This window comes from Nyctereutes procyonoides, unplaced genomic scaffold, assembly GCF_905146905.1.
Source record: "Nyctereutes procyonoides isolate TBG_1078 unplaced genomic scaffold, NYPRO_anot_genome, whole genome shotgun sequence".
Classification (NCBI taxonomy): Eukaryota; Metazoa; Chordata; class Mammalia; order Carnivora; family Canidae; genus Nyctereutes; species Nyctereutes procyonoides.
In genome coordinates, this window is record NW_026575020.1 from 43,531,110 (window position 1) to 43,550,767 (window position 19,658).

The 19,658-nt window shown below is 43.2% G+C and overlaps 1 protein-coding gene across 1 annotated transcript; it reads right to left on the minus strand.

Moving 5' to 3' along the window:
* Window positions 1-5,946: 5,946 nt before the first annotated feature.
* Window positions 5,947-9,881, minus strand: LYZL6 (lysozyme like 6). Its single transcript, XM_055333545.1, has 4 exons — window positions 9,743-9,881; window positions 8,629-8,787; window positions 7,650-7,728; window positions 5,947-6,016 (listed from the first exon to the last, which is right to left on the minus strand). The coding sequence occupies exons 1-4, from the start codon at window positions 9,879-9,881 to the stop codon at window positions 5,947-5,949; spliced, it is 447 nt and encodes a 148-aa protein (XP_055189520.1).
* Window positions 9,882-19,658: the final 9,777 nt, after the last annotated feature.

Genomic DNA, 19,658 nt, shown 5'->3' on the forward strand with positions numbered 1-19,658 from the left:
TGGAAGTAATCTTTCCTGAGAGCAGAAAAATTGATTAGAGGGCATTTGAGGACTTATCAATTTCGAGATTATGAACTCAAAGTTTTTATCTCCACATAGAATTTCTTTATTTTTTTAAAGATTTTATTTATTTATTCATATAGACACACACACACACACACACAGAGAAAGAGAGAAAGAGGCAGAGACACAGGCAGAGGGAGAAGCAGGCTCCATGCAGGGAGCCCGACGTGGGAGTGGATCCGGGGTCTCCAGGGTCACACCCTGGGTGAAGGTGGTGCTAAACCGGTGAGCTACCCGGGCTGCCCCTATAATTTCTTTTTTAAAAATATTTATTTATTAGAGAGAGAGTGTGTGTGTGCGCATGCACAAGTGGGAGGAGCAGAGGGAGAGGGAGAGAGAATCCCAAGCAGACTCCTCACTGAGTGCAGAGCCCAACAGAGGGCTCCATTTCAGGATCCAGAGATCATGACCTGAGCCAAAACCAAGAGTCAGATGCTCAGCCAACTGTACCAACCGGGCACCCCTATAATTATAATTTCTAATATTAAAAGAGATATTCTCGTATTGGAACACCTTCTTGGTTTAGTTCTATTTTTCTAGGCCAATTCAATACCAGAAGCAATAAAAGATATCCTTTCATTTAAATTGAAAGGAAGTTACTCCTCTAATCAATACATAAATTTGAACTAACTCAGAATCATTTCATCATGTTAATAGAAATTCATTTTTGGTTGTATATTTGCCTTAATATTCCATGAATTTATTAATTGCTTCAGTTGCAAGTGGTGAGACAACAAAAAAACCCACATAGTACTGGATTTTTATTTGAAAACACCCATTCTTCATTATAGTTGACCCTCATACTTCCATTGATTCCAGCTTAGTTCCTCATTTTCCACCTACTCTTCAGACTGGCATTGCCATCTCTAGTCTCTCCCTTTCTAATCCATCCTGCATACAGTCACCAGACTAATTCTCCAGAAGTGGTTCTCGAATGCCAGCATCACTTGGGCACTTACTCCAGATGCAAATTCTCAGCCTTACTCTATAGACTGAAGGAATCAGTAACTGTGGAGGTGGAGCTTGTTTCCTGACCAGTCCTCCAAGTGACTCTGTTGCAGTTTATTTATTTATTTATTTATTTATTTATTTATTTATTTATTTATTTATTTTTCTATTGCAGTTTAAAGCTTGTCCTGGAGCACTGCTGTGATAATCCAGTAGTGTGGCATGTTAATCCACGGCCTTCAAAATCCTAGAAGACTAGCTCTAATCTCCTAGTCTACAGGTACTCAAGATATTTTTCCTGTATTTTGCCTTTCTTCCATTCTCCTTTATAAGCTTATTCATCCTAAAATGTCTGTCTGATGATACCCAATAGCTCTTCAAGGTCCTGTTGAACCAGCATTGCTCTAATAACTTCTCTGATCCAATGTGAAGTCTTTTCTCCCTCATCTGTGTTCCAAAACCAATTTATATCTCTCATTGCCCATATCCATTTCTTCTTCTTCTTTGAAAAAAAATTTAAAGTAGGCTTCACGCCCAACCTGGGGCTTCAACTCATGAACCTGAGATCAAGAGGCACGTGCTCTACCAACTCAGCCAGCCAGGCATTCCAATTTATTTTTAATATAGTTATTTTTGCATCCTTTTTCCTCTGAGCATAAACTGCTTGAAAGTATGGACTAGTTGTGTTCATTGTCTACCACGTTTAAAATTGACACATGGACATAAACTCAAATATTTATAAAATAAATATAAAGAGCTGGCTAGTGAATAGCAGAAACAAAATGACTGTGTAAAAAGAAATGTGGTTTTATGACTTTATGGCTCCCTCTTCTGCACCTCTTCAGCACTTTGTCATCCACTTAGTGCTTTATGCATTGTGGTTTGAGCTTCTATTTTCCTTGTGAGATCATGAGTTCCTACAGGGGTAGGAAGCCTGTCTTAATCATCTGAGTGCCTATGATACTGGGCATAGTGCCTGTCATATTAGCTTTGGATTGACCTTTTTTTTTAATGAATGAGAACACTTCAGCTAACATAAAATAATTGGCTTACAAAGTATTTCATGGTAGTAGTAATGAAGTGCCTAATCCTTTGAGCAGTTTATCTCATTTGATTTTCTCCAAACAGTGTTTGTAAAGTTTATAGAGTCCAGATGGCAGAAGCAGCCAAGAAAACCAATACAAGAGTGGCTGTCCCCTAAGACTTGGAAGGTTTGACAACTTAAAGGACTATTCTTAGTGTCATATCATGCTCTTTTTTACCCACTATCCTTAAACCTTCTACATTTGCAAGAAGACTCTATTTGCTCAAGAGCATCATTAATAGGGATTAATGACTTACACAGCTCTGGATGCCACAGACAAAGACAAAAATTGAACCTTTATAGCAAAGAACATGGTATCTCTGTATGTATACCTAGAAATACTAAAGAAGCATTTCCTCCTTGACAATAAGGCTGGGGAGATTTTATTTTATAATTAGTGAAATTAGGGGCATTTCTGATATGTTTGCTTAATGTAAACATTTCTAACCATACCACTTAACCCTCATTTTATTTTACTTTAAAGATTTTATTTCCTTAAGTAATCTCTATACCCAATGTGGGTTTCAAACCCACAACCTCAAGATCCAAAGTCACTTGCTCTATCAACTGAGCCAGCCAGGTACCCCTTAACCATCATTTTAAACATCTATTTTTAATACTGGTGCTAGAATTCCCACTGAAATCCTTAATCAGCTCTCTTGGTAACTTAATAGGTACTTGATAATACTGCTTACATAATTCACCTGCTTAAATATTTAATATTTAAATGTTTAATTTAGATTAAATTATTAAAAACATTCTGGGTTAATGGCATTCAAATATGTAAGTGTTCTATATTTTCTTGTCCTGTAGGTGACAATTTGAGGTTAATTTTAATTCGTCTCATTTTACTAAACCAACTTTTTCAAACCTTTTCTGTAAAGGCCAGATAGTAAACATTTTGGGCTTTGCAGGCCATATATGGTCTCTGTCATATATTCTTCTCTTTCTCTTCTTTTCTCTTTTACAGCTCTTTAAGAATGTAAAAATCATTCTTAACTCATAGGCTGTGTAAAGACAAACCTGAGCATGATTTGATCCATGAGCCATAAACTAAGTATAAATGTAAGCACACGGTATATGAACACTTACAAAACAGGTTCATATGTGCATCCATAATTGCTCAGACCTAATTACTCCTTTTGCTCTATAACTGAAGGGTCTTTTTCTATCTTTATCTTGTCTATAGAATTAAAAAACTGAAATTGCATATGAGATATTTAATGCTAGAGATGGAATTTTATTGTTAGAAGAAATTGTAGTGATTATCTAATTTGAACCCCATATTTATTTTACAGATAATATAACTAAAAACACATAATAAGTGATTAATTAACTTACAAATACTGTAGGGATAGCAGGCCTTCAAATGAGTCCTTATGTAATTCAGTCAAATAATTTTCACTGAGAATTCTGAAAAATGAAAAGGTTATTTCTGCATCAAAATGCAAAACAACTACAACTATTTACTACACAGGACTAACTCCCATCTGGGAGGAAACCTGTGTAATGGTGCCACCTAAATATACTAATTCTTCTTTAATTTAGGAGTACTGAGCTCTGTGCTGTTTCCACTCAAATCCTTTTTTCCTTCTCTTCTCTCTCTCTCTCTCTCTCTCTCTCTCTCTCTCACACACACACACACACACACACACACACACACACAGCATCCATCCACTATTTGAACCAAAATGCATATTTAATGCCTACTCTCTGGATCACAAAGTCTCTGCTAGAACCCTGGTTTAGATGACAACAATACTGGCAGAACTGACATTTCCTCCTCTCTTTTTCTAAATTCTATGTTGGAAGCCCCATACAGCGCGCACTATAGGTAAAGTCATTTGATTTTTTTTTCCCCAACCAAAAAAAAAAAGTTTTTGAGAACTAAAAAAATGCACATCAAGTGTACATAACATATTCAGTTTAATAATTATAAAGCAAATACCCATGAAACACCACTTGTATCAAGAAAAACCCCTGCCAGCATCCCAGAAGGCTTCAGTGTGCCCCTTCCAATCACAACCCTCTCTCTGACTCCCCAGAAGTAACCATTATCCTGACTTTAATAATTTCTTTGCCTTTTTAATTTTTAAAAAGATTAATTGATGGGAGAGGGGCAGAGGGAGAGAAAGAATCTCCAGCAGACTCCTGGCTGAGTGTGGAGTCCTATCCCATGACCCTGAGATCATGACTGAGCCCAGTCAAGAGTTGGACACTTAACTGACTGAACCACCCAGGGACCTCTAATTTCCTTGCTTTTTTAAATGTAGTTTTACCTATGTCAGCCGTAAACAACATAATTTAGTTTTGCCTGTTCCCTATGCCTATGTCTCTGCCTCTCTCTGTGGGTTTCTCATGAATAAATAAATAAAATCTCTTTTAAAAATTTTAGATTTCTCAACTCCGTGTGGGCAATGATCACTAAAGATAGAATACTTTGGCTTAATGCTTTCATGAGGGACGCCTGGGTGGCTCAATGGTTGAGCATCTGTCTTCGGCTGATGGTGTGATCCTGGGGTGAAGGATTGAGTCACATTATCAGGCTCCTTCTAGGGAACCTGTTTCTCCCTCCTCCTGTCTCTCTGCCTCTCTCTATGTGTCTCTCATGAATAAATAAATATTTAAAATCTTAAAAAAAAAAAGTCCTGAGGTTTCTAAACAGTGGTTTTCAGACTGGAGCTGATCTTTGATGAAGTTTTCACCAGTCCTTGGCAAAACAAGAAAAGGACTATATAATCAGGGTTTACTTTTGTTTTCTTTTTCATAAAACAAAATCTATCCCATTTTATTATCCTAAAAATGTGACCTTAGGTTTTCATGCTAAAAAATTGTTTTATGAGGAGTTGCTGATAGAGGATAGTTTTAATGAGTGCTTTTACTTGAGCTTTAAAATAAAAAGTTGGAAATCTTAATGCAGCCTTAACTTTGTTGATGTTTTACTGGTCTGTGAAATCCAAGTGAAGGCCCAGAAGTAGGGATATCAGTGGCCCAAGTGGGACAGTTTAGTCAAACAGTGTTGTTAGCTATGTGCAGGACATTCCTCCAACGGCCCCTTTTCTGTCTTTGCATTGTCCTTATGCACGTTTTACTCTGCATTAGCACCTTCAGATCCCAAATAAAGATGCGTTTATTTTCTTAAACATCTAGATTTTAGCCCATTCTCTGAAAGCACCCCCAAATCATTGGCACCTGGCACCATCTCTTGACCCCAGCCAGCACTATTTTCTCCACCTCAATATACAAGACCCTTAGCCCCACCCATTATCTACTTAGGAATCTTCTTTTACTTTGAAAATAGTTGGCTTTGGAGGAATAACCAGGATCCTGATACTGTTTTAAACCAAAAATTGTAGATTTTATTACCCATCTCATTATCCATTGTATTCATTGTACGTATCCACTCAATTATTATACCCATTAGTTGAGTATGTCTCCACTTCTCTGGGTAGCTTATAAACACCTCAAGAACAATAGTTGTGGTTTATTTTCCTTCTTCTAGTGCCTGCCACACTCCAACTAGATTAGGTACTGGAATATATCTAGAATTAAAAATGAACAAATCAACACATCCTTTGCACAAGGAATGCTTTAATAATTATCCAAAATAACAACTTCTTCATTGTGGTCCTCTTGGTTTGCAAATGAGAGTCAGAACCAGAGGTCTGGGCCCAGATAGGTACAAGGAGGAAGCCCGAGAAAACCATTTATTCCTGGGGGCTCTGGTCAGGTTTATTTGTAAATGGGAAGGAAAGAAAATAACGTGAAGCAGAGGCAAGAGGAAGGAGAAATGAATTCCTGAGTGAGAAGAGGAGCTCTGGAATGACTCTACCATAGCCCTGTGTCCTGTCTCATCCCAAGAAACATCCTGTCATCCAGTAGGAGAGTGGCCGGCCTGCACAGTGCAACCTCCATGCTACCCTGTGGAAAGAAAACAGATTGGTTCTTGTTTTTACCACTCAGTAAGCTCCTTCTGCACCTACATGACCCAGATCTTAGAGCAGTGCTCAGAATCCCCTTCATTCCTAGCTCTCTGCTTTGTCCCCCTCTGGCCCTCTGATTCTTCCCTTAAATTCCCCTATCTGTGGTCTTTGTCCTCTACTTCCCCCACCCGATATGCTTCCACATTTTCAAATCCTTCTCTTCCTCTGAAGTAGGAGAGCACCATTGTAGAAGGCTGAGAGTTACTAAATAAATTAAAAGGTAAATAAATAAATAATCAATCTCAGGTGCAACCATTCACTCTTCCTCCAGAACAGGTCAGCCCTAATAGCCATCAGTGTCCCTTGTGCGTGGTGTTTCTAGAGTAGGCAAGGCACTTAACTCCCTCCATCCTCACAGACGCCTGGAGGCCAGTTGTAGTCAACTGGCCAGTTGTATATACAGCCAGTTGCATTCTGTATATATCCAGTTTGAAGCTCAGAAAAGTAAAGTAAACATCCTAATGTCCACCATCGTGGACAAATGCCGACAGGAGCATTTATATTTACAGAAAATGTTGCTGCCAATTAGCGAGAGGGGACCCTGTGGCAACCGTGACAGTATAGCTCAATTGCTCCCAGGCCTCCAGCTGATGGAACCAAGCAGGGATCTGCTCTGCATCCAAACTGAACCAATCAGGTTCTTTATCCCAGGCACTTGGACACGGACTAAGCCTAGGCAGTCTCTGGTGCTGCTTAGGACATTAGCCCATCCACTTGGGGCAGCCAGAGTCTGTGCTGTGGAATGTGGAGCAGAGAATGCTGCTCTCTACCAAGGAAGTAGTGAAGCAAATGCACCAGGAGGCAGAAACTTGCCAGGAAAAGCTGGCTGACACTTTCCAGCTCTGCTTCCATTACCTTCTGAGGTCTAGCTACACCTGTGTAAGCTCAGTGAGACACTCACTTGAGTTACTTTGTTACTGCATCCAAAAGAGTTTTATTTATTTTTTATTTTTTAAAGATCTATTTTTTAAAAGATTTTATTTATTCATGTGAGACACACAGAGACAGACAGACATGGGCAGAGGGAGAAGCAGGCTCTCTGCGGGGAGTTGATGTGGGATTCGATCCCAGGCCCTGGGGATCACCACCTGACCTGAAAGCAGATGATCAACCACTGAGCCACCCGGGTGCCCAAATATTTATTTATTTATTTTTTATTTATTTATTTATTTATTTATTTATTTATTTATTTATTTATTTTGAGAGAGAGAGACAGCCCTAACGGTGTGAGGGTCAGAGGGAGAGGGGGGAAATCCCAAGCACACTCTGTGCTGAGTGTGGAGCCTGACTTGGTGCTTGAATCACGAGTGTGAGATCATGACCTGAGTGGAAATCAAGAGTTGGACGCTCAACTGACTGAGCCACCCAGACGCCCCCTTCTAAAATAATTTTAGTACATCAGAAAAAGACCCAGATCCTGGGTATTATAAGTCAGAGTTCGAATCCCTGACACTCTCCCACATTTTTCTAGGCTATAAAAGGGTCTAGTCCTTGCCTACTGTGCCTTTCTCTGTCCCTACAACCTTCCCAGGGCTCTGGCTGCTACCCTAGTCCCACAGTGTCCTCCTCACCAGTTCTTCATCCCCCCTGCTCCAGACACAATCCTTTTTGCACAGCTGATGGCTGAGAGAAGATTGGGGCTCAGTATGTCTGGAAGGGAGAGAGAGAGAGAGAGAGAGAGAACCTGTGAGAACAGAGGACTAAGACTGAGGCAGACTCACTCGCTCCTGCTTGGCTTGTCCCTGCGCTGGCAAGCACCCCCCACCCCAGGGGCTGAGTATTTCCAGATTAGGCAAAGCCTCCTTCCCAGAGGCCTGTTTAGACATCCCCACAATGGTGATAGGTAGTGGCCAGGGGTGGGGCCAGGACAACTGTTTACCCCATACTTCCTAGTCAGGGTAGATGATAGTTCATACCATGTTTGAGGGTTTCTAGGGAAAGGAGATGTCAAAACGGGCAGCATAGAGACCAAGGTAAATCTTGCCTACTCAGGAAGGCTCTTCAGATGAAGAGTCTAGGGATATGAATCAGAGTATGAAAGAGGAGAGAAGGTTCAAGTCATGGACCTATGGAGCCTCCTGGAGTGGCTCTGAGGTGGGCAGTTTGCACTTGGCCTTTAATCAGACATTGGCCAAAGTTATTACTTGATGGTTAGAGTGGAGCCTTCAGGGCCACCAGCCTGGTATTCGGAACTGGTTCTATGAGCCTCAGTTTGCTCATCTGTAAAGTGGGCATCATAATAGTTTCCATCACATGAAACGCTGGGTGAAATGGGCTCTGCAGGTAAAGTGCTTAGTATAGGACACACTCTCAAGAAACGTTGGCTGCTGCTGTTGCTCCTGCTCTGCTATTAACTATGCAGAGCTTTTCTAGATCCTGAACACCAAAGAATCTGCTAAGTGGATGGGCACTACAGCCACTTGTCAAGTCCTCTGCTCAGCAAAAACATTCTTGGACTCCATGGGCACTCCCTCTGGGGACATTCCCAGGCCTTGCATAGGAAGAGAAGTCCTGTGAGTAGAGCTTTCCCACCCTGGGGCCTGGCCAGACCTTGACAGTCCTCATGGCAAATGTTTTCTGAGTGACTCCGGTAATCGTTGCACCAGTAATGGCTGTTGATCTGGAAGATGCCATAGTCGAAGCTGCCGTCTGCGTTTTCATTTACCTTCGATATGTTGAATCTGCTTTCCACAAAAGCCAGACATAGCCCTTTGAACAGGGAGAAGAGGGTTTTTAGAAGAGGGTTTTTAGGTTTTTAGAAGAGGGTTTCCTTTAGGGTTTTTGAGCTGAAGGAGGAGGGAGATGGAGGAAAGAGGGAGGTCAGGAAGCAGATGAAAGAAACAAGGCCTAAGAGGCTGGATGGGGCAAGTGGGCTAGAAACATCCATTAGCTTCTCCTCTCACCGTTCGTGCCACCCACCAGCCCCTCAGTACAACCAGTCATCACCCATCTGTCCATCGATGCTTCCTGCACTTAATGATCACCTACTGCATCCCAGGAACTGTACAAAGCCCAGTTTAGGGACATGTAGCTAGGTCAAATGTAGATGCTGCCTTCAAGGGGCCTATAGTACAAGAATGAAGATACATACCTTAAAAAGCCCGAAAACAAGATAAAAGGAGAAAGACAGCACAAGACCAGTGTGTACAAAGTCTGGGCAAAAGGCTGCTAACCCTATCATGGAGTAGGATGAAGCCTTAGAACCCTCTGTTCCCTCTGCCTGGAATGCTATTAACCTAGAAATTTGGGTGGCCAGGTCCTTTGCTTATTGAGTGCTGCTTGATGTTGCTTTCTCGGAGAGGCATTCCTCGACTTCCCCTTCTAGGACAATGTTACCAATCACTCCCCCTGCTTTATTCTTCTGCATGACATTTATCACCACCAGAAGTACTTCATCTATATGTGTATGTTTATTTGTTGCTTGCCTTTCCCTCTAGAATGTGAACGCTGTAAAGGAAGGGGCTTTGCTCTTGTCTATATCCCCAGCACTGAAAATGGTTCCTGGCACATAAGTGCTCATTTAATAATTGTGGAATGAATATGGAATGTTGGGGAGGGCTGCCTTTTGAACTTGGCTTTGAAAGACGAATGACAGAAAGATGGCCACCTAGGGCATGACCAGGAGAGGAGGAGAAATGAGGGGGGTGTGAGAAGCAGCACTCACAGTCATTCAAGGAGTAGCCCTCAAACCCATCCAAGTCCTCCTTGCGCAGCACCCTGGCCAAGTCGCAGCGATTGATGAGGCTGGCCTGATTTATGGCAATGAGGAAGCTGACCAAAGACATGAACAGCACCCTTGTCATCTTTGGAGGAGAGGAGGTACAGTCAAGGGCCTGTGTTTCTGAGGATCTCACAGACGTGCCTCTGGTCTTCTCCCAACACCTGAGGAATCTGGAGAGAGCAGCCACATGTCCCAGCTCACTCACAGCTCCCCACATGGCTATTTCTCTTCCCTCTCATTTATCATTATATAGTTGTTTATTATAGAAACTTTTAAATATTTACAAAATAAGTATAGTATCATGAATCTCCATGTACCCATTGCCCAATGTCAACAGTGGAAAACTGAGACTGATCTCCTTTCATCTATAGGTCTTCAGCCCTTTTAGCTATCCTCACTCTTGTAATGGGCACCCTGCTATGAGCTGTATTTGGGCATAGGGTGGGGAGTGAGGGTGGCAAAGGAGATTAATGAGAACTGTACTTCATTGGTATTTGTGTGTGTGTATTTGAACATGTGCTGTGGAAGGTCTAGGACACTAGACACTGAACTCTCCACACCCCACACCCTCAGATACAAGACACATGACTTTTCCCAAGGGCATACACTGCCTTGTGTAATTCCTAGGAAGCTGTTTATGGGTCTAACACTTTCATTTCCACTCAAAGGTACAAATCATAAAGCAAATAAAAGTGACCTCGATGTAGAAATAACCTTCACCTTCACACTCTCTGTGTTTAGGGGAAGGAGGGAAGAGCAAGAGCTCTAGATTCACACTGCCTACTTTCAAAGACAGGGCTGCTCTGTGACCTTGGGCAATACACTTTACCTCTCTAGGCCTCATTTGTAAAATGAAGATACACTAATACCTACTAAAAAGGGTTGTCATGATAATTAAAGGAAATTTGATCTTGTTTTTGCATTCCCCCAAAAGGAAGCAGGACTTTTAGGGAAAAAGTTGATTCCTAGGCTGGAGTAGGAAAGGATATGAGCTAAGTCTGGATTATCTTGTGCTGGGAAGTAAAGAAGGGCTAAAAATATGGATTGGAGCATGTCAAATGGACATGAGAGCTCCAAAGGTTACCCACAGGCTAAATCTGGAACACTATTTTTGGTAACAGCTTTATTGAGATAAAATTCACAGTATATATTTCACCAAGCCATACAATCACTTCATTTAAAGTATATAATTCAGGGCAGCCCTGGTGGTGCCTTGGTTTAGCGCTGCCCGCAGCCCAGGGTGTGGTCCTGTCGACCCTGGATCGAGTCCCATGTCAGGCTCTCTGCATGGTGCCTGCTTCTCTCTGCCTGTGTCTCTGCCTCTCTCTCTGTGGGTGTCTCTATGAATAAATAAAGTCTTTTAAAAAAAAGTATACAATTCAATAGTTCTTTACTGTGTTTGCAGAGCTGTACAACTATCATCACATCAATTTTAAAACATTTTTTCATCAACCCAAGAAGAAACCCTATGCCATTAGCAGTCACTCCCTGTTCCATCTCCCTCCTGCCTCTGGCAATCACAAATCTACTTTCTATCTCTACAGATTTGCCTCTTCAGGACAACTCACATAAATAGAGTCATACACTATGTAGCCTTTGTCCTTGGTTTCTTTCACTTAACAATGCTTTCAAGATTTATTCATGGCATAGCATGTATCAGGATCTCACTATGGCTGAATAATATTCCATTGTATGGATAGAACTCAATTTGTTCTCTATCATTTTAGAGACATTTGGGTTGTTTCTACTTTGGGGCTGTTATGAATGATGGTGCTACGAACAAATTTTCGTGTGGACAAATGTTTTCATTTCTTTAGTCATAAACTGAGGAGCGGGATTGGTGAATCATACGGTAACTTAAAGTTTAAACTTTGGAAGAACTGGGGCGCCTGGATGGCTCAGTCAGTTGAGCATCCGACTCTTGATTTTGGCTTGGGTCATGATCTCAGGGTCATGGAATTGAGCCCAGGGTTGGGCTCCATGCTCACCAGGGAATCTGCTTGAGATTCTCTCTTTCCCCCCTCTCCCTCTGTCCACTTCCCTCATTCTTTCTCTTTCTCTCTCTCAAATAAATCAATAAATCTTAAACTTTGGAGGAACTGACAGACTTCAAAGTGACTGTACCATTTTCCACTGATATCAGTGGTGTTAGTGTATGAAGTTTCAAAATTTTCCACATTTTCACCGACACTTTCCCATCACAGCTATCCTAATTGGTGTGAAGTGGTATCACCTGGTGGTTTTGATTTGTATTTCCCTGGTGGCTAATGAACTTTTCGTGTGCTCCTTAACCATTTGTGGATCTTTGGGAAAATATCTAGTATTCAGATCCTTTTCCCATTTTTTTAGTTATTTGTCTTCTTATGGAGTTGTAAAAGTTTTTTACTAGATACATGATTTGCAAATATTTTCTCATAGTCTCTGGGTTACCTTTCACTTTCTTGATTTTTTTCTAAGATTTTATTTATTTATTCACAAGACACACACACACAGAGAGAAAGAGAGAGAGAGAGGCAGAGACACAGGCAGAGGGAGAAGCAGGCTCCATGCAGGAAGCCCAATGCAGGACTCAACCCCAGGACTCCGGGATCACGCCCTGAGTCAAAGGCAGACGCTCAACTCCCGGGCCACTCAGGTGCCCTTTGATGGTATTCTTTGAAACGAAGGAATTACATTTTGATGAAGACCAGTTTGTCTATTTTTTCTTGTGTTGCTGTGCCTTTAGTGTCATATCTGCAGAACTAATGCACAGTGGTTTCTAAGGGAATCTAGGACAATTTGACCATCAAAATAAACAACGATAGTGATGAATTATTATCTACTGAATGAGATAGGAATCCATGAGTCCTTAATAGTAACAGACACATAATGGGGATGGGGTAGAACTCTTACTGACAATAATATATGATAAATGTGGAGGTAGTCATGAAGTTGGAAAGCCACCATTCTGCAACCATCAAAGATTGGTCTGAGCAAGAATCATCAATGGGGGCTAAATCTGAGGTGGTGGGAAGCTTGATGAAGAATTGGACATACACATGCTCTTAGAGTATCTCCCCACAGATCATGTATTAGTTGCATGGGAAAAACAGAAACTATGTAGCAAAGAAACCAGACAGTATGTGGACCTTGCAATCAAAATGAACACCTCCAGTGAAAGACAGAGAAAGATTCTGTGCCTCCAGAAGTGATACCCCAAGAAGGACACATATATCTTATATGGTATTCTGGCCAGGGATACATAACTTGTATCTGATCCTAAGGAAAAATTGGACAAAGTCAAACTGAGGGAAAATCTATAAAATAACTGGCCTATACTCTTCAAAACTGTCAATGTGGTGAAAGCAAAGGATGGGGCTATTTCTGTCACCGTGTGTGTGTGTGTGTGTGTGTGTTTCCCCTTAAACTAAGTATATGTTCCCAAGGGCAAAGGCCTGTGTTCCTCCATCCCCAGGCTTCAGAGTCAGGCAACTTCTGCTTGGCCAAGATGACTCCCCGGATGGCCCTGTTTCCTCACAGATGTCTTCTAGGACTCACTCCATACCAGCCTGAGCTTGCGAACATTCTCTTGCTTCTCTCTCTCTCACTCCAGAGTTGCTAGATTTAGCAAATAAAATTAGAGGATGCCCAATTACATTAGCATTTCAGACAAACCACAAATAAGTTTTTAGTATGTCTCATGCAACCCTACTCTAATCTGACTTAGTAGATTCCTTGAGAGACAGGTGTCACTGAGCCTTGGCAAGCAGGGAGCTCTGTCTCTGCCCATGAAGTCCCCTCCCTCCCCTCTTAGGGTTTCCTTAGGGGAGTACAGTACTTGTGGCAGGTGCATTCCCACACTCCCTTCCAAAGCTTACCTCTCTCCTGGCCTTCTCTGACCCCAGGTCCCAGACAGCCCAGTATTTTCCTCGAGAGTCATTAGAACAAAGCCTCATCCACAGGACCTAAACTCTAGCCCCATCCAGTTCACAGCTCCCCATGTTCTAGGGAAGGTGGGAGTGCTGGGCCAGCCTGCCTTCTGGAACCCCAGTTCTGTGACATCATCATTCTCCTGGAAATACTTTGGTCTTAACCATGCAAATTGAGGCCCACTCAAGCTTCCAGCAGAAATTACACATGGGTCTAGGACTGGTGATAACTGTGATGAAGACCGCTGGGTGGGGCAGGGCAGAGTGCTCTGGTTGTTCTATCTGCCCACTACCCTTCCCTTTGGTGAAGGTGAACCTTTGGGGGTAGCTCCTTCCCCCATGGGGTAAAGTAGTGGAAGCTGCCAATCACAGAGCCCTGAGCTCCAGGTGACAGGGGGTACCTCTGGCCCCACTGCTATATTTTAATTGAAACTAAATTGAGCAACTCAGCTTCTCACGGGAAGCCTTCAGGTAGGAGGCCAGAAGCTGACAGTTTGGAATCATATGGCTATAGCCCATTTGAGAGGATAAACCTTCTTGGAGAGAGAGCAGAGTCCACACAGGATGCCAATCCTAGAGTTCACCCTTCCTGAGACCTAAACACACACTTAACCTTATCACAATCCTGTGATTCATGAAATATCCTTTCCTGCAGAAAGGAGTTTAAATTGGGTTTCTGTCACTTGCAGCCAAGGGAGACCTGCCTAGTAGAGAGAATAGGGTTAACTATCCGGGGACTGGGGACCCAACGACCTGTCACCTCCCCATGAAGGTTGCACATCTGAGTGTCATGAGTCACCAAAGAAATCAGAGATACTTCCAACTGCAGCAGAAAGGAGGCAAAGGAAAGTTTTGTGACTGATGGGTACTCTGCCCTCTGAAGCAGGGTGGCAGGGGCCGACAGAAAGTAGGAAGAGCTTGTGGGTGGGCGGTGCTGCCCTGTTCCTTCCACCTTGAGACTTCCCTTCCCTGCAGGGCAGCAGGACATTGCAGCTTGGGCTAACAATGTTGGGGTGAATAACAAACATACACCTAGTATACCTACTAGAATTAGTAGCATTATGTTTAAAGTCTAGATACAGGAGCCTGGGGAGGCGTGCCTGCGCTGCGCAGGCGCATGGGCTCTGCGAGCGCCCACTGCGCATCCCTGCGCTGCTCCTCCCGAGGCGCTGGGCTCCTCCCAGGGCGGGGCGGCTCCTCCCGGGGCGCGGGGCTCCTCCCGGCTGGCGGGGCGCGCTGCGGGCCGGGGTTAGGCGCGTGAGAAGCAAAGGCAGTCCTCGCCGCAAAGGCGGAAAGCATTACTTCTCAAAAGCGTATTTGCAAAGATTTTATTTTCAAAGTCAAAATATGCAAGAGTGGGCAGTATGACGAACCCTCTATACCCATGTGTTAGTACACTATTCGGATTTTCTTTGTTTTGAATCAATGTTGGGCCTTTTAATCGTCTAAAAATGCCCCTGTAGGGTGCACCTGGGTGGCTCAGCGGTGGGGCATCTGCCTTGGGCTTAAGTCATGACCCCGGGGTCCTGGGATCCAGTCCCGCATTGGGCTCCCTGCGGGGAGCCTGCTTCTCCCTCGGCCTGTCTCTGGGTATTTCACCAATAAATAAAATCTTTTTTTAAAAAATGAAAAAAAAAGTCTAGATACAGATACAAATTTGAATAATGTGTAATGTGGTTTATGTGATATCGCAAACATTTCCTCAGCTTCCATTTACAACCGAGGCAGATACTAATACAAATTCACGTGTAGCACAGAATCAGAAATAGGAACATGAAATATGAAGAAATTGTACACTCAGAGCCTACTAGAAAATGACACTTCTTTGTGCTCAAATCTATTGCATTCAGGCTGAGAGGAAAGACCTGACAAGTTAATTAATTTGTCTTTTCTCTTACCTAAGTTCTCTGCTCAAGGTCTCTGCTCTCTGAGATAGCACCTGGCAAGGGTCCTGTTAAGCTTTTGTTAAACCTTTCTATGCAGGTGCATGTTTTCTCCCATCCACATAGAGTAAGATGTGAAACATCCACCAGGGGCCTGAATGTTGTTAGTCACGAGCATAGAGCTTTAGGGTTAGATCTTGCTGTGCCAATGCTGATGATCTAAAAGGAAACATGCAGGTCCCCTGGGTGGCTCAGTGGGTGAACATCTTCCTTTGGCTCAGGTCGTGATCCTGGGGTCCTGGGATTGAGTCCCCCATCAGGATCCCCGAAGGAAGCCTGCTTCTCCCTTTTCCTATGTCTCTGCCTCTCTCTCTGTGTCTCTCATGATTAAATAAATAAAATCTTAAAAAATAAATAAAGGAAATGTGCCTCCCTGATAGTCATCCCTGTGGAAAGAAATCTCAGTGAGCTGAAATCTAGCTGTGCCCACCTTCTCTGCTCTCTCTCAGTCCCCAAGCATTAGGCCACACAGCACTGTAACCCTTGGAGTGGCGGACTGCTGGGCTTTGGAGCCAAACTGAAGCTTCTGACCAAGTGGGTTTACGTAACTGTAAGTATAGATGAAGTGTCTGATTACATCATCGTATGTTCTATTGTGATCATGCCTGAGCACTTACATGGAATTTACCTGCTATTTTATTACTTTCCTTCAGCTTCTCTTATATTTAGGGCATTATGTTGATTTTTAAAAATTACCATCATTCTGAATGGATAAACAAAGGGTAGTACACTCATATAATGGAATGCTACTCCGCAATAAAAAGGAATGAACCATCAGTACACCCACCAACATGGATACATTTGCAAAATAATGCTGAAAGAAGCCAGAGCAAAAAGAAAGAAGTATATACTGCACGGTTCCATTTATAAGAAACTCCAGAAAATGTAAACTAATGTAGAATGACAGAAAGCAGATTACTAGTTGCTTGGGATTGGGGGAAGCAGGATGGGACAGAGGAATGAGTTACTGAGTGGCACAAGGAAACTTTGGGTAGTGAGGAGATGTTCACTATCTTGATCAGGATGGTGGATTCATGGGTACATACATATGTCAATAATTAACAAATCGTACACTATAAACATGCCATTCACCTGGATACCAATTACATGCCAATACCTGGATAAGGTATATTATAGTTACACGCAATATAATTTTATGAAAAGGGAGTTTGAGTCTGCCATGGTTGAGAACCCCAGCGACAGGCCGATGGGGGGGGCGGGGAGGGGGGGCTCCCATCGTTGTCCTCAGGCCAACTCCCGGTGCAATCTATCCAGTGGCCACTAGAGGCCAGCAGCGACCCACATACAGGATGTGTGGGTTGCAGGTCACCAATATTTTTAATTCCCTCCTCTGTGTTCTGCAGGTGTAGAGGTGGACCTTATCATCTCCACCTTACACAGTAGTAGAGCTGATATTTGGGCTGTCGTCTCCTTGGGTCCTGATTCCACCTTGTTGGTCCCTCAAGCCAGGACAACTGTGCTACCATATCTTGTGAAAGTGTGTCCTGTCTCCAGTGGGACAGCTAAGCTAGCCATAGCTCCAGGCCAGTTAGTTGCAGGGCTGACACCGAGTAGCTGGAGATGGCACCAATGTCTTGTAATTCTCAAGATGCCTTTGGAAGACCTCCCGGGCCTGGAGTAGCCTCTGTATTGGCTTTCCACTTTCCCTGGAACCCCACCATTGTAAAACAAGACAAGATGCCATTAGCCAAGCAAGCTAAAGAACAAAGCACTGGAAAGATTTTTACAAGGGAAAGTGTAATTGTGTAAAGAAGGTGTAATGGGGGCAGCCCCGGTGGCGCAGCGGTTTAGTGCTGCCTGCGGCCTGGGGTGTGATCCTGGAGATCCGGGATCAAGTCCCACATCAGGCTTTCTGCATGGAGCCTGCCTCTCCCTCTGCCTGTGTCTCTGCCTCTCTCTCACTCTCTCTGAATGAATAAATAAATAAATCTTAAAAAAAAAAAAAAAGAAGGTGAAATGGGGGCGGGGAAGAGATGGTGGAACACCCAGGGGATGCTACAATGGAGGCTTCCCTGTAAGAACTATTGCTAACACAAGCCGAGCCCTCCCAGTGTGTGAGGCATGACGTCAACCTGTGTATGCAATGTATGCAGTGAGCCATTTTGTCCTCACACCACCCTTGTGAAATTAGTTGCTGAGATGTTAAGTAACTGGCCCAAGATCACAGAACTAGTGGGAGGTAGAGCAAGGATTTGAATCCAGGTTTGATACCAACATAATGGGTTTAGTTGTTACTCTATCCATGCTCATTTTAACAGCATGGTCTTTCCTTCTCTTTGGGGCCAGGGTGTTATTTAGTTCCTGTGTTAAACTGGTTGGTATTGGTAGCAGGTGGTTGTTATTTTAGTTGGACCTTCTGAAGATAAAGCTCTTGATGCTTCAAGAGAATTTTAAGCCTCTCTGAGGGTCCAGGAGGGAAATCTTCCCTCCTTATTTGCTGAGCATTTACACTGTGTAAGATTCCATGTTACAACTGGTACTTTCACAGTGATGGTACTTGAAGGGCAGGTGGGCAGAGGCCAGCAACAAGGAATCGAGGAGCAGGTGACCTGTAGCCATGCAGTGTTCATTTGTGCCCACAGGAGTGCGTCAGAGGCAGCAGTCCTCCACCTCAACTGGAGTCCTGAGCAGATAACCAGATCAAGATACAGGTCAAGAGAACTCCCCAGGATGCCCAGTTATGAGAACAAGGCCAAAGCAGCCTGGTGAGCAGATACTCATGCCCATGGTTTTTGGGTAATTGAAGTCTTCCAGAGGTTTCTCTCCTGGAGAAAACACCCCACCTTGGATCATGCAGCTTGATTCTCCAAGCGAGGTGCCTCAAGGAGGTGGTCTCTTCTGTTCTAGGTTCTGCAGGGGTCAAGAGCTCTGGGCTTCTGCCCATCCTGCTGCTTCTATGCTTCTATGGCCACACAGTGGGGTGGATACAGGTACCAAGTAAAGGCTGCACATGTGAAGACAAAGCAAAAGGAGGCCAAAGCTAAACATTGGGTCCATTTGCTTCATTTCATAGATGGGGAAACTGAGGTCTGGGGAGGTGAAAGGACTCGAGTGAGCTAATGGTCAAGCTGGGGGTAAGACACCCAGCAGTCTTTCCTCCCCACTCCCCAGCCATATTTTATAATAAGTCCCTGATGCTGGGTGCTTCTCTGCACTTTGTCAATTATTATTCACACATTATCTCTCTACTTCTTAAAACAATCATCCTTTAATATTGTAAAATATTCAGTATCCAAATTTCCAAAGATGTCATGTCAAAAAGCATTTTCAACAGTTTGATTTATCAAGATGGAAATAAGAATGCACTCAGTTGTGGTTGGTTGATGTCTCTTCAATCTCCCTTAATCCATAGGTTCTCTTTCATCCTTCTCTCTTTCCTTGTGATGTATCATTGAAGAAGGCATGTCATGTATACCATAGATTGTCCAGGGTCCAGGCTTTGATTATTGCAAATCCATTATGTAGTTAAACATATTGCTCTCTTTTCTGTATTTCCTATATTTGAGCCTAGAAGTTTGATCAGATTAAGATTGGGGTGGGGGGTAAGACTACTTCATACTAGGTGTTGTGTTCTCCCACAGAAAGGACCTAATGTCTAGTTAGCTTCCTTCTTATGACATTAGCAGCTCTTGATGCTCAATGCCTACACCCAGTAATTCCCTGGGGGTTAAACATGGTGGCATCCCATCATTTCTTCTTCATTTATTAGCTGGATTATTTCTATAAAGAGAAACTTCCCTCATTTACTCTCAGTTCCCCAAGGGATTATCTCGTAAATTCTGTGAGAATTCTGGGTACATGTGATTATCTCCACTTCCGTGTGAGCAAACTGAGGTCAGTGGAGTTAAGAGAACTGTCACCAGAACTGTCCAGCTGAGCCCCGTGCAACTCACGAAATCATAATAAATAAACAGGAGTTGTTTTATGGCCCCAAGTCAGGCAGAGCCCATGAGTAGCTAGCAAGGTTGAAGAGCTCCAGGGCCCTTT